This window comes from Lissotriton vulgaris, chromosome 6 (assembly GCF_964263255.1).
Source record: "Lissotriton vulgaris chromosome 6, aLisVul1.2, whole genome shotgun sequence".
NCBI lineage: Eukaryota > Metazoa > Chordata > Amphibia > Caudata > Salamandridae > Lissotriton > Lissotriton vulgaris.
The window spans coordinates 983355143-983376854 of record NC_141694.1 but is presented as its reverse complement, the minus strand read 5'-3'; the positions used below and the strand labels follow the sequence as shown (position 1 = coordinate 983376854).

Below are 21712 nucleotides of genomic sequence, written 5' to 3'. Positions count from 1 at the left end.
TAGTAGGCGCTTTATCTTGTTTCCTCCTTTTAGCAAACATTAAGAACCTTTTAGGTAGCATCTGTCAGATCCCCTTTTGGGTGACATGACTGTCCTGCTATCTTTAACCCCTCCCATGCTCATGGCGAGCTCAGCTCGTCATGAGCTACAGTGCTCCTGTGCTCATGACGAGCTGAGCTCGTCATGGCCCTCAGAACGCTCGCACGCTGGGATAATTCCCCTGCTATGCTGAAGGTTCTGAGGAAACGGGTGTGGCCATGACGAGCTCAGCTCGTCATGAGCACAGGAGCACTGTGGCTCATGTTGAGCTGAGCTCGTCATGAGCATGGGGGCGCTGTGCGGGCCCCCCGCCCTCCAGCACAGCAGGAATATTACCCCAGCAGCCAAGGGGTTAATAATATTTTCCTTATGATTACTCGTTCTGTAGGTCTAAGTGGGAACTCTGGAGGATAGTGGATCATCATGTTTGTTATTTTGGTAAACTGTTTTAGTCTTTTATTTTAGCTTTTTAATTTAGTTTGTTGTTTGTTCTCAAACCCCTTTCCCTTGTCTTCATCCCAACACCATTGCGTTCTTCTTATACCGGTGGTGATGTGGTGGATGCAGAAACGGTGCATGCTGCTTCCACAACAGTTGGTCTTGGAGCTTGTGGATGATGACCTAAAACTCCAACAAGCTCTGATAGATAAGCGCCAACCACGGTTTATCTGGTTGTGTTTGCCCGCTGCAAAGTATAAAGTTAAGGCGAATCGCAATGGACCACAGGTCGATACAGGGACCAGGGGTGTCACAGTTTTACCTTCAAACTTACTTTCTAAAATGAAAGTCAAAAATAAATCCTCAGTGCGGCAACGCAGCAGGCTGTTGCTGAAAAGGGTTTTGTGTCATAGGTTGACCGCTGAGAGAGGTCTCGCTTAAGGCGTTGAGTTTTAGTTGGAAAGCTCACAGCATGAGAAATTAGAATTTTGTGAACATGGAAAGTTCCTCGTCGGCTGGATATTTTTTGATTTTTCACATGCTGAAGGTTTATACCGACAGACTTGGTCATGTTTAGGGAGTTCTGACTCTTCTAGATGGGCAAGGCAGCACGCTGTAACGAAAGAGGGCTCCAGAAGGCCAGACACCTTCTCCAGGAGGTCCCACTGGATCGGTTTTGAGAAGAACGTAGAGGAAGAAATCAATATCTTTGGCCCAGCTGCAATGCAACTTCATTGGATCAGTTTGGCAGGTTGGTCCCAGTCCCCTATCCATTCTTACAGCAAAAAGTCCCAGGTTTCAAGAAACTTTAGGAGAAGTACACTTTCTCATCGGCCAAGGGTCCAGGTCCTTTTGGCTCGTACTTGCTGTGTGGGGGGGTCAAGACTTACTCCAGCATAGGCCAGCAGCAGGGTATTGGGCAGGTCCAGTTGGAAAGGCCTCTTGGAGCTTGTTGTGTATCTGTATCCCAAATAGTGGGTCAGCCTTATGAACCTTGGAGTCCACTTCCTTGTCCTGGATACCCATGACGGAGAACAGGTCCAGTCTTCAAGGCTCTTCTCAGGTTACAGACAGTAGGTCTAGTCCTCTTCTGTTCTGCCACAGGCCCAGAAGTGATCTGAGAAGAGTACAGATTATGTCAAATGTATGTCCAGTGCCAGCCTGTGGGTGAGGGAAACTCTTAGCTACTCCCTATAAAATAAGATAAAGGATCAAAAGTGTGGCCCTACTCACTTTAACAGCACATCCTATATCCCACAGAAGCTCTCTCTACCTAAATCCAACATGGCAGAACCCTTCTTCCTCTGGTCAGAGCTCGCTTATCCCACCCAGAGGCATGGCTAGGATCATGGGAAAATCCTCTCTTGTGGTCACACCTAACCAGTTCTGGGTAGCCCTCCTTCCCACTTGGTTTGGTGCCAAGCTGAATGAGAAGATAAAGGGAGAGAGGCCTATGTAGGAGCTACGTCTGCCTGGGACAGGGTAGGCCCCCTTTGAGGCTCAGGAAGGGCATGGCACAACCGCCAGGCCATTCTGCTCAAAGAAAATTAAACGCCTCTCCATACTCAAATCTTCTGCCCACTGCCTGGGAGCAATACACATAACACCACAGGAGAGTCATTAATAGTCTGGTGACACTGGCAGAAATGAATATTTGGCTTAGGAAGAGAAATTAAATTACAACTTTCTCAAAGTGTCATTTCTAACATAGTAATATAAAATCCTACTTGTCACAGGTAACACCTACTATGATTGAAGCACTTATTACTGTGATCCCAAACCCGAGAAGAACAAACAGCAATGTGGATCTTATTGCCTCATAGCACTCCTCAACTTGGACACCAAACCATATTAAAAAATCCTGGCTACTAGAATAGAAAACCTGAAGCCCGGTCTGATACACCCGGACCAGTCTGGGTTCATCAAGGGCAGAATGACACATGACAATGTGCGAAGAGTGATTCACTTAATTGAAAAAGACGCTGAGAAGGCATTCGATCAGGTGGATTTGCCCTTCCTTTTTCAAGCCCTCCAGCGATTCAGATTCTGCGAGACATTCATAAACATGATAAAGGCTAATTTTGCCGCCCTTAGTGCCAGAATCTTGGTCAACGGAGTAGCTTCGGATCCCTTCTTTCTAGAGAGAGGAACACAACAGGGGTGTCTGCTTTCCCCAATCCTTTTTGCGCTTAGCATTGAACCACTAGCCGCAAAAATTAGAGAGTGTCAGGGGATCAGGGGAGTACCTTTTGGATCGGATGAACATAAAATCTCCCTGTTCGCGGACGACATCCTGCTGACACTTTCGGACCCGTAGCGATCTTTGACAACTCTCAGGGAGGAGCTGGGAGGCTTTGAGGTGATAGCAGGGCTTATGATTAACCTGCCCAAATCTATTATCCTAAATCTGACGTTAACCGAGGCAGCGATGGGAGATCTGGTGGTCTCAACCCCTCTCCAGTGGGCCAAACCAGAACTAACATGTCTGGGGATAAAGCTGACCCCCAAGATCTCAGGACTCTGTGGTGCAAATTATCCTCCACTTCTACGTCAACTCCAAGTTGATCTTAAGCAGTGGTCGCCACTGTATCTCTCTTGGTTGGGCAGAATACATGCTGTCAAGATGGTAGTCCTCCCGAAATGTCTGCATCTATTTCAGAGTCTCCCCATAGATCTTGAGAGAAACTTTTTACATGGAATCCACACACTACTAAAGAAATTTATATGGCAGAATAAAAGGCCGAGGCTCCCATTCAATCTCCTATGGAGGCCCTCGGATGAGGGTGGTTTGGCACTACCCGACCTGGATCTATACTATAAAGCGGCACAACTTAGGGTTATAGTGGAATGGTCACAACATGAGTCAGAAACACTGGCTACACATGGATCGACAATTTCAGGCATGGTAATATGGGATCTCCTTTGGAAACCAAAATCGGATCTCCCGGCTAACGCCTATATCAGCACCCCCACCAAAAACGACTCAAAACCTGGGACGACGTATTGAGACTAACTGATTGGACGACGTTCCCCCCCCACCGTTCACCCCATACACTACAAACCAATCCCCCCCCCCCCCCCCCTGCACTACAGCAGGGTCCCTTTGACACATGGAGGGAGGGAGGATGCCTCATGTTAGAGGACATTTTTCACAACTGGGATATACTAACATTTGAAAACTGTCAGAGAGACTTCCACTTGCCGAGCTCGGAGAACTTCCACTATCTCCAGTTGAGGCACTAGGTCCTGCAAAGTGAGATTAGAGAGGGGGCGACAAGGGAATTTACGGTTTAGATCGATATGTGATGGGGGCAGGCTCAGTAAAAGGGGTCATCTCTTTTCTTTATTTACTACTACTACATACACTCCCTTCAAAATGCCCACGTCACCTTGAATTTTGGGAAGGCACACTAAGGCACGAGATCACGGACACACAATGGAAAGCCCTATGGAAGGACATAAGGTGTTACAACCACTCACTGGGCCAATGAGAAGCCCACGATAAGATACTCTATGACTAGTATCTATACCCTACAAAATTAAAAAAGATATTTCCCAACACATCAGACCTTTCCTGGAGAGGGTTTGGCATTCTGGGCGATTTTCGCCACATATGGTGGGACTGCCCAACAATTAGGCTTTTTTCATCCGAAATCTCAGCTCAAATCAAAGAGATACTAGGATATCCCATTCCTGAGTCCCCAGACTGTACGTTTCTCTGTCTTCTGGACCCTTGCTTGGATTATCAAACAATAGAAGACCAGGCTATAATGTGGCTTTGTGTGGGGGCTGCAAAAACAGCAATAGCCGCCGCCTGGAAGAGGAAAGACGCTCATTCCATCACACAATGGCATGCGCGTTTATGGCAGGCACTCACTATGGAAAGTATGAGCGACATCTACAGGGACGAGTTCAAAAATGTTGAATATGCTTGGGGCCCCTTAGTCAGCTATCTCTCTAGCGGTCTCCCGCTGACTACCTGCCCCACAAGGGTTAGAGCACTGCACCTGTTCCAGTTCTAACCAGAACCATTATCAATACCAGAACCTACTCGGGAGACAGACCAGCATCAGGCTCGTCCCTCCGGAACCCGAGAACCCAGTTACCCCAAGTGCTTGAGTTCCTCTCTTCCTTATGGTCCACCTTTTCTCTTTTTCTTCTCTTCCTACTACAATCTTGATGCTCTTGTGTACCCCCTTGCCTTCTACCCACAAATGAGAGCAATATGACAATATTCTATTACGGGTAATAGAATCATGGGAGGGGGAGGGTTACTGGTAAAGGGAGGGTTTTTGTTTAATGACAGGATTTATTTCTTTTTGCTTTTTATCTGTTCCAAAAGTTATGTACGCTTCAAGGTAATACCTGCGCAATTGCTTGAAGGAGATATGACTTGGATCACCCGACAGACTCTGTACAAGGAAATAGAGTGCTAATAGCTGCATACGAGTATAGGATGTAACAATATTACCAAGTGTTTTGTTTATTGTCATCAAAAATTTAATAAAAACAAGTCTGATAAAAAACAAATCCTACTTATCCATTAAGTTGGGTTTTCAATTACTATTAAAAAGAGTCCATTAATCATGGTTCTAGCTGCTCCCAAACTGAGGTAAAGCATTATAAATTGTTTAATGTAACCAAGTGTTTTCCTATGAGAGTACTATTCTTGCCTCAGTTAAAAACAACTTTGGAGGTCTTTCATTGTGAGGACATGTAAAATATTAAATATACATCTCCTACTTTTTAAATACCACGCACGCTCTCCTATGAAAATGTAGAGCCTGCCATAGAGGTGACTTACAGGTATTTCAAAGGTAGGCTTAGGACTGGCAAAAGGTTTATTTTGCCAGGTCAAAATGGCAGGTTGAAACTGCACACACAGGCTTCAAGGGTAGGCCTGGAGAAATGTTTTACAGTGCTATTGCAGGAGGGCTGCACAATGAGCGCTGCAGCCCATTTATAGCATTTATTTTACTAGATACATGTAGTCCAATATGGTAGTGACCTAGACATAAATTAAATGTGCCAATTAGGTGTGTGCCAATTTACCTATGTTAAGAAAGAAAAGCACAAACACCTAACCTATGGTTGTCAATGTAGAGTGCACAAAGTCCTATGGCCAGCAAAAATGGGTGTAGCTTAGGAAGGCAAAAATCTGGGGGACTATCATGCAAAATATGGCCCTTTCTCACACTGAGCGTGGTCAATTATTGTACACTTTTTCTTAATTTCTATCATTATGTCAAATGTGTAAGATGCAGAACAGAATTATGGGGTTTGAGGACTTTATACATGTACAATGTAAAGAAACAGAAACATACTACATATCACTTTCCATAAATATGTAAGTCAATTATATTTTATAAATAACATGGCCAGTACCTTGAAAGTCTTGTCAATGTGCTTTGCATATACATGCACATCTTTATGCCTTCCTAAACAAAATAAGAAAAAAGTAGCTTTATACACAAGAAGACTTAACAAAGTTATCAACAATAAGGTTGAGCAATGCTGTAAATATTCTTAAATTAAGTTTTTACTTTCATAAACAATGCACGCTTTCCTAGATAGTCAAGAAAACTCACATTAATATTTGATGAGTGTAAGAAAGGATCTATAAAGAATGTCCATCATTTTTGTTTCAATTTCTGTTTACCAGCCATGACAATGAAACATACAGCAATAATGTAATCTTGAAGTTCACATCCACTTATGCTATACTCAAATTCCTACACAACACTTTACTCATTCCAACTTACAGATGCAACAGATATAGTAACCCATTGGTCCAGAAGAGGCCAAAAGGCGGAAAGAGGGATAGAAGAGAGAATACAAATACTATTGCAGATCAAGATGGAGCCACCTACCTATACCCTCTGTACTTCCCTTTTCCCGGGAGAGATTCATTCTCTATCCATCTCAGTCTGGTCTTCTCCACCCGCCTAAACCAGGTGACCCATATGGCAATATGTAAACATGATTCAAACCTCTTAATTACTCAAAGCCTCTATAGAAGCAGTGGCAAAGCCAGTTGGCTCCAGCAATAAAAGCCTTTAATAACTGCCCTTTTAATGCAAACACATGAATCTTGACGCATGTGAATGCTGGGCTGTCAGCCAAGCAATAAGGTTTCTGTGAGCCCTTTATCTACTAAGGCTCTACCCAGCACTGAGCCCTTTTTGATGGTTGGGACACTTCAGGCTTAAACCTACATAACTTTCCAACCGAAGGTATCCAGGCCAAATGTGCATTCCATTTTCCCACCCCACATTTTTGGGATTCTAAAGTTACCCAGAGATTGTGGATTCTACAGGAAAATTCTGAGAAAATAGTCAAAATGCAGAGAAACATTGTTTTGTATATTTGTGTGGAAAAAACTGCTTTGCAAAAAAGGGGTATTTTTGCCTGGTATCAACAACATGTTTGCTGTCCTAAGATCGCTATTTTACCAGCTTTCTACACAAAAAAAACCCACACTTAAAAATGTTCTAAATAATTTTCCTAATTTTGTGGTTTCTGCCTTCTTTTAAATTGTGGTGGAAATCACAGATACATTTCTGAAAAGTAGACTCAATTTAATTTTAATTTAGCAATGGTTAATCTGCAGAGATTGCTCCTGGTTTTCAAAAGGAAACAGACATAATGAATTAAGTAGGGACAAAGCAACAATGTTTTCATTTGTAATCCCCCTGATGGACGATTTAAAAAAGTAGCAGAGGTTACACCTATTAGGCCCATCTGATTGCAGGGACATTTAGTGTTTGCTTGTTCTCCAAAAATTTGATACACCACACCCCAAATATCCCCATTGCCCGGGACGGGAAGCAAAAAGACTTTTCAGTTTTTTTGTGGGGGAAACGTGGCCGTAAGGGGTGGGGTTGCTCCCCCAACAAAAGTATCCTTGTTGCCTAGTGGATGGATCCTTGCTTGGTGATCATGGCCGTGTGTGTGATTTCAAAGGAGGGATCCACTAGAAATATTTCCACTGAAAAGGGGCAATGTCTTCTTCCCAGCCTTACCTCTCACGCACACATTGATGCAGAGTTATGTTCCAAGCACCGATGAATATGAAAACAGACCATATATAATCCGGCCATCTGCTTTCACTTTTGTTTCTGGGACATCACAGTAACAAAACAAATTTAGGATGCTAAGGAAGCTCTTTCCTCGAGTTCTGTATTTTTTTTCTGGAGCGAAAATCCTTTTGGTGCTTGCTCCAGAAGGATTTTCTCATGCAAGGTGGAGGAAAACCCATTCATGCACACCATACTACAGAAGTAATGAAGTGGACGTGAATGAGTCATCCACCACATTAGAGTAGTTAAAGAAAACCCTTTACACCTCAGAACACTGTGAGGCCTAAATGCTACTTGGTGGGGCAAACACAAGAAAAAGGAGAAAATCAATCAAATCAAGAGAAAATACCTCAGATAGAAAACAAAGCAATCCAATCATTAAGAAAGGGTTGGCTCAAAGTCTTCTATAGGTAGAAGTTATATTTGGAAACAAAAGAACTGCCAACAAACAGCTAAAGCAGTCTACAGAGAAGACCTACCTAAAAAGGCTCTTACTGCTTCCTACTGTGAAAAGAAACTCCTAATTCTCACAGCACAGGCTGTTTCATTCTCCGAACAATTGGGGGCAAAATTCTAAATGTATTCAGCTCCTTTTTTGTCTCCAATAAAGCTGCCTTCCTAGATAAAGTATAAGAGTACAGTTCAAGAAAGAGTTGAGGGTGGCTCTCTTAGCATCATTATGAATTTTAATTGCCACACACAAAACCTTATAACTTACACTGTAAAACAAATATGCTAGCACTAGATGCTCTGAGCCTTTCAGTGTATCTCTCAGACATGTCTTTATGGTTTCTACACCCACATTTGTTCAGAAAAATCAATAGCTCAACCCAATTTACCCTCTTCTTCTTCAACTCAGATTTAAGGGAATCAGCCATGACTGGTGATGATACCTGTAAGAAAGTGATTTATTTTTTGATTGAGGTGGAGGCAGTCCACCACAAACAATTACATCACTAACCTGTTAGGCCCGCACAAAGGTTTCAGTAATTTAAACCCGAGTTCAACCTCTGGTAGCCATGGTATACAGATGACAGGCTTAACTTAGAGAAAATGTGTAAAGCTTTTAGAAGCACCAAAAGAGTTAAACATTTAAAAACAAAACAATAAAAATCTCACTACAATTTATATCAATAGAGAACAATGTAACTGCAGCGGCAATTCAGTTTAGCGTAGTGGGCGGGCCGCGTCGGCCAACTGACGTGCGCACTACGAAGGCCGACGCCAGCAGCGAAGGGGGTAATCAACAAAAAGACACCAAAAATACAAAAAGGGGAACTGGAGATATGAATTTTTTTAAGACTTAACCCCTTTGCTGCTAGGCCATTTCCCCCTTGTGCTAAGCCTGTTTTTGGCAATTTGGGGTAGTTTGCGCTTAGGACCCCGTAACTTTTTGTCCATATAAGGTATTCACCCCAAATTTGAATCCTTTTCTTCCAACATCATCAGGATTCTAAAAGTATCCAGTGTTTGTGAATGTTCCTGTAGGGAACTGAGAAATTACCCAAGATACAGCTAGATTTTGTGTTTTGGGGGGAAAATTGGAAATAAGTGCTGCCGAAGAAAGCGTCAGTTTTTTTCTCTGCAAATAATATCAACAAAGGGTTTGTGGTGCTAAAATTACCATCTTCCCAGCTTTCAGGAACACATAGACTTTTGTCAGAAAACCAACATTTTCTACACTGCTTTGACATTTAACTCAGACATAGCCTATTTTTCCTACTTTTTGTGATTTCAACCTCCTTCCAGTTAGGGGTAGAAATGGGTGTGAAAGAAACAATTGATCCTGGAAAGCTATTCATTTCCGAAAAGTAGGCAAAAGCCTGAATTCCGTAAGGAGTCATTTGTGTAGATCCTTTAAGGTTTTTCTATTGAAACTAACAGTTAAAACATAAAAAAATATTGAAATCGAGTTTAAAAAAACAGCCAATTGTGCCAATGTTTGCACCTGAAAAAATGTTTTCACCTGTACTCTCTTGTAAGTGCGGCATATTTTTTAAAGCAATATATCATTCCGTTTGCTGGACCCTTCTGGTTGCAGGGATATATAGGACTTTTAGGTTCAACAAGAATCCGAGTTACCGAGAGACAATAACTGAGCTGCACCATGCAAAGGTTTTTCATTGTGAACCAGATATATATCTATTAATTTGGTAAAATATAATTAGTGCAAAATAGATATCAAGGAAACCTATGTATTTCCTAAATGGGAACAAAATATATGTGTAGAAGCAGTGGTTATTTGCACATCTCCAAAGTTGTGGATACCCGTACAACCATGTGAATTAGAGGACATTTTTCAGAATGTCTTCTTTTTTACACATTGTCTTATACTTGGAAGGCAGAAATGCATAGAAAGTCAATTAGTAATAACACATATTCTACTATTCTGTGTTCCCCTAAGTCTCCCGATAAAAATGGTACCACACTTGTGTGGATAGGCCTAGTTCCCGTGACAGGAAATGGCCCAAAACGCAACTTGGGCACATCACATTTTTTCCAGTGAAAACTGACCCTTTTTTTTCGCAAAGTGCCTAGCTGTGGATTTTGGACCCTCGCTCAGGAGGCACCTAGGAAAATCTAGCAAACTTGTACATTTTTTAAAACAAGACACCCAGGGGAATATAGGATGGGGTGACTTGTATGGCTCTCACCAGGTTCTATTACCCAGAATCCCTTGCAAACTTCAAAATTTGTGAAAAAACACATTTCCCTCACTTTTCTGTGATAGAAAGTTCTGGAAGCTTCGGGAAGCCACAAACTTCCACCCACCCAGCATTCCCCCAAGTCTTCCGATAAAAATGGGACCCCACTTGTGTGGGTAGGCCTAGTGCCTGCGACAGGAAACGGACAAAAATGCAACTTGGGCACATCACATTTTTACCATAAAAACTGACCCCTTTTTTTGCAATGTGCCTTGCTGTGGATTTTGGACCCTGGCCCAGCCGGCACATAGGGAAACCTAGCAAACCTGTACATTTTGTAAAACTTGACACGCAAGAGAATATAGGATTGGGTGACTTGTGTGGCTCTCTCCAGGTTCTGTTACCCAGAATCTCCTGCTAACCTCAAACTTTGTAAAAAAAAACACATTTTCCTCACTTTTCTGTGATGGAAAGTTCTGGAATCTGCGGGGAGCCACTAACTTCAACCCACCCAGCATTTCCCCAAGTCTCCCGATAAAAATGGTACTTCACTTGTGTGGGTAGGCCTACTGCCAGTGACAGGAAACGGCCCAAAACGTACAGTGGAGACGTTACAATTATTGCGAGAGTCACCTGCATTTTTGGTCCTGGGCTCGGCTATTTAGGGAAACCTATCAAACTCAGACAAGGAGGTGTGGCTTTCATGGTTCTCCCAACATTTTCCAACTCTGAATCCCCTGCAAACCTCAAATTTAGCTAAAACTTTTTTTTTTAAATCACATTTTCCTCATATTTCTTTGTGGGAAATGTGTGGGATAACCGGGCTGACACAAATGTCGTACAACCCAGCATTCCACTAGGTCTTCAGATACAAATGGTACCTAACATGTGTAGGAGGGGTACCAAAGTGGGTACAAAAAAGAGCAGTTTCTGTATACGTTTTTAGGCTGGCTATGGTTTGGGCACTCACAGAAGTGAGGTATCATCATTTTGATCGCTAGGTCGAAGAGAAAGCTGGGTGGTAGTACATTTGTACTGGTCCGGTGATCCTACAACTTTCCCCACACAGAAATGTCAGAAAAATACGACTTTTTGGCAAAATTTGAGCTTTGCAGGGGATTCCAGGTATAAAAACATTAGGGGATCCAAAAAAGCCACACCGCCTGTCCATGCAGACAGAGGCACAGTCGGTTTTCGGGATGAGCGGCGGGGTGGGTGGGGCTGGCAGGCAGTCATAGGTGTCACGGGTGGGAAAAATAAATTAAAGAATTACCAAAAATTACCTGCAACCAGCCGTGTCACACTCTTCTCTTCTTGTCCAGGTGGCACAGGCTCCCAGAATGCTCTGCAGCCAATCCTGAAGCTGATCTCACGCATGAGAGTAGCTTCAGGATTTGCCTGAGCACCCTTGATTGACTATCCAAGACAGACTTGCCTGCTCTCTCCAATCCCGCTGCGTTTCTGGGGTTAGAGAGAGCTTTCACTGTGGATGACGGGTTGGCCAGCGTGAGACGGCTGGCCAAACCGACATGCGCAGTCACCCCCCTCGTTCACCCCCAAGACTGGGCTAGAAAGGAAAAATAAAACAAGTATTTATCATTGTTTTATTTTTTCTTTCCTGCCATTTTTTGGGGGGCAACGCTCCTCTGCCATTGCGGTGGAGCCACAGCTGTGCACACCACCTGCCAAGCACCATCCAAGCACACCACCTGCCAAGCATCATTCATGCACACTGTCATGCTGGCAGGCTGGCTCCTTCTGTTTACATTAAATCACTAGGGGTATAGGGGGAGGGTGATCGGTAAGGCTGCCCCCCACTCAATTAACAGTTAATCACACAAAGACTTACCAAATCTACTTCATCCGTGTATTAGACCAATAAAAGGGGTATAGTATCTCGTTCTCAGTATATATACCCAGGATGTGTGAAATAACACTATTCCTATGGTCAGGGTGTATACATAACTCAACACAATAAAAACACAGGCCAACACTTCCTTGAACCAGAAAAAGTGTAGAAAATAGAGTGAGTGCCTCACGGTAGTAAAACCCGAGGGGGTTCCTGGCTAACAATCACCGGTTGACCCGCTTCTCATCATTGGTCACTCACTCTATGTGAAGAAACAAAGTGTACACAGACGAAATCAAAAGTGCACACGTGAGAATAGTGACAGAGAAAGACCAGTGAGTACATATAGACATTACTGTAGAATAATGTGTACATACATAGACCCCCACACAAACAAACAAATAAAACCAGGCAAGGTTTTGCTGGCTGCTTATCTTTTATTCTGTTGCTGCAAAACCTCCCATTCAAAATTGGTTAATTATATACCATAGTTGTTCATCCTCAAGCCGACATGTTTCATTGCTCCAATTTCAGCAAATTCATCAGGACAAATGAGGGTTTACTATTTTCAATCTTCACATATAAATAGTATGCAAGGATCTGTGTAAATAAAAACCAGAGCACTCTAATAATTGTACTGCACCCCTTCAGCCGAAGGGTATGCTCAAAGACGTCACACCTGTACCAAACATAGAAATTGCCATAACATAGTATTTCCCTTATGGTTAACCAGTCAGCACATACCGGTAACCAAATGATGGACCCCGTGTCAAGTGATCACGTATCCGCCAATGGCTCTTCACTGATGTGAGCCACCTGTGACCAAAACATAAACGAGAATGGGAATCAACCTCCAAGAAGAACTAGAATGAATAAAATAACCCTGCCGAGTTACTCAGCAGTTTAGCGCGACTCACAGTGCTATTCATTTCCACGTCAACATCTCTGCCAACCGGCGTGTTAGACGTGTGGAGTGCTGCATGTAACCCGGTACTCCACCGGAAAACTAAAGACTGCAGAAATAAAAACTCACAGCCATCACCGCAAATACCGAGAGGGCCCCTCTCAGCCTGTGCTTCACTTAAGCCATATCGCAAATGCCCCCAAATAGCGAGGATTATCAAGATGAATGCTCTTAGTCGCCATTAACAGTGCCGCTGAAACCCCGGCACCCCGGCTGAACCTGTGTTTATACCAGGTTGAAAAATGTCCCAAAATACATCCAACCCCGGCCAACATCGATGAAATCAATGTTGCCATGCACGAATAATAACACAATGAAGAATGTTCCTGAAGGAATTATTCCATATTATCTCTACAATTTTTTAATATTGTCACTGTCGTGACAATATTAAAAAATTGTAGAGATAATATGGAATAATTCCTTCAGGAACATTCTTCATTGTGTTATTGATTATACCCAGTTCCTTGGGAATAGTGAGTTACCCTATTAAGTTTAAAATAAAAAAATAAAAAAAATGCACGAATAATACTCCTGCCCCACGCTCTTTCTATCGTTCACACGGACAATGCCTTACTGCTGCTGAGTCCCTCCGGCGCTTCAGACGATCCTCGCTGATCGTTACACGCAGGATCAGGAAGTAGCCGGTGTCGAAGGCCCCGCCCACCACGCTACGTGGCGCGGCCATCTTAGAGTGGGTTAGTTGGAGACAATGAACGCTCAATAAAGCATTGGGATCGACTGGGAATGTCTCCAACTTCTATAAATAAAGTATCAGACTTACAAAAGGTTGTTTTCAAATACAGGTTATAAATAGCTCTGGAAATCTAGCTCCAAGGCACCTATTGAAAACAGCAAATGACCACTGGAAATCAGATAGGGGCATGCCCATAACGAGAAACAGATGGAGTAGTTCATTGCCCTCAAGTAATCTGTACAAGAAAATGCTTATAATTGACAGCAATGTCACGTGAAAAGTTTTTTGAGAAAAGTTTTTAAGGGGGAAAAGATAGGTGGAACATCATAACGTGCCATATTTCGTATTTATAAGGATGAGGGGGACCTATTGTGTCTACATGGGTGCTTTGTCTCAGTGACCTAGGGCTGGCTACCTCTCAAATGGTACATATCACAGCAACATTCACCGCCTGCTAACTCTGTTCCACTCAATATTTTCATTCAGCCCCTCCCGGTCTGCTTTCTCGCTGAAAATCCATCTTAAAATTGATAAATTGATACTTGTATAGTGCACTACTCACCCGCAAGGGTCTCAAGGCGCTTGTACGAATACCGCTGTGGAACCCATCCTGGCTTTCCCTGTGAGGCGTCCACTCCTGGGCACCCCCAAGGTGGAGGCCAGGCATCCTTAGCGTTGTGGGGGCCGTTGTGGAGATTAAGCAAGCTATTGCCCAGAGTTGCAGAGTGGGACTCAATGATTGGAATAGGCACTGAGGCGAGAATTATCAGGTCCATGGAATTTTGAGTCCAAGACCCGCCGAGGCGGTGAATTGAACCCTGGTCCCGGGCTAGACCTCTGCATCAGGGTCTGCCACTCTAACCATTGAGCCACACTTCTCCCTTCTTGCCTCCTTTCTCACCAAGATATTCTCCAGATTTTGTGTGTCACCCACCACTTTTTCTAACACAGTCCATTTTAAATCCTTAGGATCATGTCCCGCCTCCGCGAAGTGTTGCAGAAGGCGCGTGGTAAGTTTTTTAGCTCGAATAGTACTCAAATGTTCCTGTATGCGGATTTTGACTTTGCGAGTGATAAGTCCAATATAGAATAGTCCGCAACTACACGTAAGTCTGTAAATAACGTGTGATGTATTGCAATTGCTGAAACGATTGAGGAACCAAGTTCTGCCATCATGCAGCGTCACGCTTTTTGTGGCTGATGAGAGGCTACACACGGAACAGTTACCACATGGGTAGTGTCCCGTGGGGATAGTACTCGCCTGGCTAGAACTGGGGCATCGAGTGTGGACTAGCTTGTCGCGTAGATTAGAAGCCCTCTTGAAAGCAAACCGCGGGACCGCCATTTTATCATTGGGGGTATCCAATAAAGACCAGTGTTTTCTTATGATCTGTCTTATCCTGTAAACAGGGGGTCAAAAGTCGTGACCACTGGAAGGCAAGTTTGCTTCTCTTTCGTGTTCCGCTCCAGGAGGGCCTCACGGGGTGTGTTTAGAGCCCTCTTCCGTGCGTGTTTGATCACCTTTATTGGGTAATCCCGTTGGTGAAGTTTGGTGACTAATTCAGTAGATTGATCCAAAAATGTTTCGGCGGAGGAACAGTTGCGCCGGTATCTCAAAAATTGCCCAACCGGGAGATTATCCCGGAGGGCTCTCGGATGGAACGAGTGGTAATGCAGAAGGGAATTCCTGTCCGTCTCCTTATGGTGCACACTGGTCGCCAATTTGTGATCCACAGCAACTATATCCACATCAAGATAGATCGCGGATGTATTGCTGATAGTCCAGGTGAACCGCAAGCTGGTATCTACTTGGTTAAGGCATTGTAGGAACGCCTTGAGCCGGTCCTCTGTACCTGTCCAGATACAGAGGACGTCGTCAATATATCGCTTCCACAACAAAATATTGTCATGATATGGATTGGAATGATGGAGGACCACATTTGTCTCTACCTGGCCCACATAAATGCAGGCCAGACTGGGAGAAAATGTGGCCCCCATTGAGGTCCCCGAGGTCTGTAAGTATAGCTGGCCCTTGTATTAAAAATATTTTTTGGTTAGTGCCAACTCTATACACTGCAGCACAAACGTCTGCGGAGTGTCATAGAACCATTCCATCGACCCCAGGGCCCTTGCTGCTGCCACCAGCGTGGCATCCTGGGGGATACTGGTGTATAACGACTCAATGTCGATAGTGACCAGTAGTTGGTTCTCAGGATCAAAAGCTGTCTCCTTCAGGATATTAAGAATGTCAGTAGTGTCCTGAACATATGATTCCTGTGTGACCACTGCTTCCCTCAGAAAAAAGTCGGCAAACTGTGATAGGGGTTCAAGAATGGATTGAATCCCCGAAACAATAGGGCGGCCAGGAGGCGGGCGTTGGGGCTTATGGATTTTGGGCAAGATGTAAAATGCCGGTACCCTCGGGTTGATGTTAATAATGAAGTCTGCTACCTTAGAAGTAATCCATTTTTTGGCCACTGCCTCTGCCACCATGTTCCTAATAGTATCTGCAAGTTCAGGAGTGGGGTCACGGGCAACGGCTGGTAAATGGTGCGGACCCCCAAGAGTTTAAGAATTTCTGCCTCATAGTCGGTGGTGTTCAACACGACTACGGCCCCGCCTTTATCGGCTGGCTTGATGGTGATCGCAGCATTCTTTTGTAAGGCTCCAACAGCCAACCATTCTTCCCTGGTCATAATATGGCCCTGATAAGGTTGGGGATGAAGTTCAAGGGCTTCAATTTCTTGGATGATACGCTGTTCGAATACTGCCACCTCTGGGCCCAACAGGGAGGTGGGAGGACAGAAACTGGAGGGGGGTTAGTTAGTGTCAAATAATGATAAAGGAGTTTTCTCCTTGTCAGCAAAAAAGGTGTGTAGTTTTATTTTCCTCATCATCTCAGAGATCTCAGTTCGACACAGAAAGGGATCATGTCTAGGTGTGGGTACAAACCCAAGTCCCTTATTAAGGACCCCACGCTCAATGGGTGTCAATTCATGAGAGGATAGGTTGACCACAATATCATTTCTACTGGGGGGTAATGGATGTATTTCTCCACCTAATTGCGAAAGGATCTGGCTCTGCTCTGTGTGATGCGTGGTGAGTATGTTTGCCATGTTGGTTGTCCTCTCCCCCTGCCCTGTCCCTGTAGTTGGCCTCTGCCCCCCCGACCCCCTCTCGGGGTTTGACCTAAAAAAGCCATCAACAGGGCCCCTAGGTCTTCGTCCGTTCTGGTTTCTGGGGCGAAATTGACCCTGCTGTTAGTGGGTACTGTTTGGCGGACTGGCCCTTCCTCGTCTTCACTGCTGGTATTATCAAAGCGCCAGTTGTTAGGTGTGCGTCTATTGCCTCTCTGGCCCCCTCTCTGCAGATTCTGTCCAGGTCTTTGATATGGTTGAGCCCTAGCTTGCTCTATTGGTCTGTCATAATATTCGTCCTCGATATAGGGGAAAGCCCACGTGTGTGTATGGCGGTCAAGATTTTCCTTAAGGCCTTTGATCTTCTGGATGATCATATATGATTTGTATTCTGCCAAATCACCCTGAATCCGAGCTAGCTGGTCCTTCGCATCAGTAAGAGCGGAGTTGGTATTCAAACTATCCTCCAAGTCTAGAATTTCCTTCAGTAGGGCCTCACTAAGGCGTTTCGCAGTGTTGATAATTAGTATAAGCCAATCCCTGGTGCATTTGTTGGCTATAAAGCTCCAATCCACCCGGAATTGCTTATCTTCAAGGAAAATCTTTGGCTCTAGTCGTATAATCAAGCTGGGAGGAGAGGCACCTGCCCGCAAATATTCGGTCATAAGGGCCCCATGTAGGGCAACCCGTATCTAGCGCTTCTTAAGATTACTCAATTTCTCCCACTCATCCCTAGCTGTTCCATCGGTATTTAGGGGAGCATCAGGTAATAATGAGGGGCCAGCTACAATTAGTGCAATCTGTTCATCTGTAAATGCCAGACAATTCATCCCAAAGTGCTTACAGGCGAGCAGGACAGAGGGGGCACTGCAAACTATATGGCAATGTGTGGTACAAGATGTTCAACCAGTGACAATCTATTGGCTCAAAAATAAAAACAAAGTCAGAACGGAATACCCTCACGGCTGAGCCGCCGTACTTACCACATTAAATCACTAGGGGTATAGTGGGAGGGTGATCGGTAAGGCTGCCCCCCACTCAATTAACAGTTAATCACACAAAGCCTTACCAAATCTACTTCATCCGTGTATTAGACCAATAAAAGGGGTATAGTATCTCGTTCTCAGTATATATACCCAGGATGTGTGAAATAACACTATTCCTATGGTCAGGATGTATACATAACTCAACACAATAAAAACACAGGCCAACACTTCCTTGAACCAGAAAAAGTGTAGAAAATGGAGTGAGTGCCTCACGGTAGTAACACCCGAGGGGGTTCCCGGCTAACAATCACCGGTTGACCCGCTTCTCATCATTGGTCACTCACTCTATGTGAAGAAACAGTGTACACAGACGAAATCAAAAGTGCACACGTGAGAATAGTGGCAGAGAAAGACCAGTGAGTACATATAGACACTTCTGTAGAATAATGTGTACATACATAGACCCCCACACAAACAAACAAATAAAACCAAGCAAGGTTTTGCTGGCTGCTTATCTTTTATTCTGTTGCTGGAAAACCTCCCATTTAAAATTGGTTAATTATATACCATAGTTGTTCATCCTCAAGCCGACATGTTTCATTGATCCAATTTCAGCAAATTCATCATTCCTTCTGTTTACACCCAGTCCCCTTTGTCTGACTGTCTGGCAGGAATACACAAATCGCAACAGCAGAGCCATTCACTGTCATGTGACCCAGGACCCTGGTAGCAGGCCCAACACAGTTAGGGCAAGAAAATGCCAACTTTCTCAAATTGGCATTTTCAGAATTCTGGCTTAAAATCTGACTTTTCCATTAGACTATTTTAAATTACAATTAATTTCACCCTAACCACAAAATTTCTTACCTGCTGCCAATCAAATGTTAGCACTTATTAAATGTAATAAGGTAACCCAATGTTATCCAATGGGAGAGCTAGGTCTTACAGTAGTGAAAAACACTTTTTAGAGTTTTCACTACCAGGGCATGAAAAATTTAAAAAGACATGTCCTACTTTTTAAATACAATGCACCTTGCTCTTTGGCCAGTAGGGCCTATCTTAGGGGTGACATATGTATTAAACACTTTATTTTGCCAGGTTGAAATTGGAGTTTAAAACTCCCACGGGCTAAAATGGCAGACTAGAGACATGTTTTAAAGTGGTACTTAAGTGGGTGGCACAATGACTGCTTCAGGCCCACTAGAAGTATTTAATTTACAGGCCCTGGGTACATGCAGTACCATATACAAGGGACTTATAAGTAATTAAAAATGCCAATCCGTTGTAAACCAATTTTACAATGTTTTAGGGCGCGAGCACAAGCAATTTAGCTGTGGTTATCATTGGCAAGTGCAAAGAGTCCTAATGGCAACAAAGGAGATGTGAAAGAAACAAGTTTTGAGAAAGATCACACCAAGAATGTCAGATCTAACACTGGTTTTGGTGCAGGAATGCAGGGAGTTGGTTATCAAGACGGTGCCCAGCTGGCACAGACAGCAAACGTTGGTTTGCAAGACAGAAGCAGAGTGATAACGGCCAATTCAAATGTAGGGATGGACATAAATATATTGAAGAAAACAACCCGGCAGGCAATTGGAAGAGAGAATGCAGATGGAACCCAAATCGAATGTAGAATGATATTCACCTGCTAAATTTAAATGTGTTGCCAATGAAGAATATGGAAGTAAAAAGGTCATGCAATGCTAATGTGTCCCAAACCTCAATGATGCAACAGTCCATGGTTAATAGAAGGTAAGTTTAAATCCAAAATGTAAGATTATGTTGAACCCTTTCATAATCCATGACAACCTCCAACAGTTCCATGTCTTTGACAGTTCCACTGGACTGGAACATAATCAATCACAATGATGGCACATGAGGGGAGGATTGTGTGCTTGACACAGTTCCAGAGGTAGACCATAGTGGGCCACATGTGGATGGACAGATGAATTGCTATCCCATATCATTTCTAATTGATACTAGAACTACCCGCTCTGCTGTGAAAACAGTAGATGTCCCTAATCTACCCATGTTGGGAAAGCAAATCTAAGTTGTAGGCATCTCCAGCAAACAAAGTAGAAACCCAGTTTTGACTAAGGTCCCTGTTAAAATAGGTTCCCTTGAAAATGACCATTAGTTGGTAATATGTGACTCTAGTCCAGTTAATCTGCTGGGCAGGAATTTACTCTGCAAAATGAATTGTGTTGCGCACCAGACAGAGTGGAACTTCAGACACACAAAACGGATGTTGATTTTAAGTTGAAATCACACAAAGCAGCAGTTGGGTCGTTCCCAGTCCTAACAAAGGTAGACTTGCTGCCTAACTTAGCATGTACGGTGAGCAAGAAAGTCTGGTACTAAAAAAGGCAAAGAAATTGGATTTATTAAAATCTTTGATCCAGTGAGAAACACAGTTAGATCTAATGCAGATTATATAACCTCACACCTAACGTGATGGAAGGAATGATGCCAGTCATCGAATCCAGGGCATCTTGAAGGAAGTGTTAGGGAGACCTTGCAACTCACCAGTGATGGGTTTGCAGGACCCAAACAGGAAGTGGAGGATAGTTCCAGACCTTAGGAAGGTGAATCACATTGCAGTCTGATGTTGTCCTGTGGTACAAAATCCTTCTGTGATACTCTTTCCATGTGATTCCAAGTGGTTCTCGGTTATTGATCGGTGTCCAGCATTCATTTCCATTCCCTTACATGAGGAAAGCCAATTTCTTTGCACCTTATGATTTTTACGGAAAATCATATTGTGCTTTTGAATCCTACAGGGGTATACAGAGAGTCTCTCAATCTTAATCAGATATTGAAGAAAACTCAGGAGGCCTTGCAGCTTCCTTGCAGCTTGGTTCCAGTGAAGTACATAGACAACCTGTTGTTGCACCTATAACTAAAGAGGACTGCAAAAAAGACACAATTGACATATTGAATCACCTTGCAGAGAACAGACACAACGTGTACCCTACAAAATATCAGTCTTGCCAGAGCGAGGTTTTCTGCTTGGGACAGCAGACTGAGAAAGGAGCTAGGAGAGTATACCAAGAACTTATCTTTACAGTCTTCAGAATAAATCGCCTCAGGAAAACAGAGAAGTGAGGATGTTCTTAGGAATGGCGGGCTACTGTAGTCAGTGGATTCCCTACTTTTGCCCAGTGGCTAAGTTGCGGCAGAGACTTATACACAATGATGTGATTGATCCCCTACCCTAGGACAACTAATGCACAAGGGCCTTCCTAGAGCACAGAGAGAAGCTCTGCAGCAAACCAGCCATAGGAATGCCCAATTACATTGAGAATTTTGTCCTTTATTTCCGTGAGAGAGAAGGATGCACATTGTCGGTGTTGACGCAGACCCACGGGAAAGCAAAACAGCCAGTGGTGTATTACTGTGTCATATGCGATCCAGTGGATGCCACATTTCCTGTATACATCAACACTGTAGCCCATGTGGATGTTAGCATCCAACTGTGCAATGGCATATTTAAGGGCTATTCACTTTTTTTGTGATAGTCCCACACTCAATATAATTGACTCAAACTCAAAATCAGCATTTGACAAACAGCAGACTCACTAAATATGAACAGGTGATTTTTGCCCCAGAAAATGTTTTTCTCAGGAGGTGAAATGTTTTAAATCCTAATACTCGTACCCCTCCCAGAGGGGCCACCACAAACTGGAAGGAGATGCAAGCACTTCAGATGGTAGAGTGCAGTGAGAAGAGAAGTGGCCAGAAAGTGGAGATCGAGTAAGTAATGTGGTGAAAGAAGAATTAATTCCAGAGATGATTAGGTAAGAACCAGAGCATAATGAACAGAGTGCTAGTCACTGTGAACCAAGAGAAGGCAGAATAACAGAGACACAAAGAGTGCAAAA

The 21712-nt window shown here is 43.6% G+C and overlaps 1 protein-coding gene across 2 annotated transcripts in view; it reads right to left on the bottom strand.

Moving 5' to 3' along the window:
• The window catches only part of ECHDC1 (ethylmalonyl-CoA decarboxylase 1), a 329806-nt gene that overhangs the window by 100721 nt on the left and 207373 nt on the right, over positions 1-21712 (bottom strand). The window contains exon 4 of one of the 2 annotated variants that reach the window (XM_086927019.1): positions 5863-5911. In XM_086927019.1, the coding sequence (XP_086783145.1) occupies positions 5863-5911 (49 nt within the window). Of the gene's footprint in view, positions 1-5862; positions 5916-21712 lie in introns of both variants that reach the window. The other variant, XM_086927020.1, reaches the window with a different exon arrangement.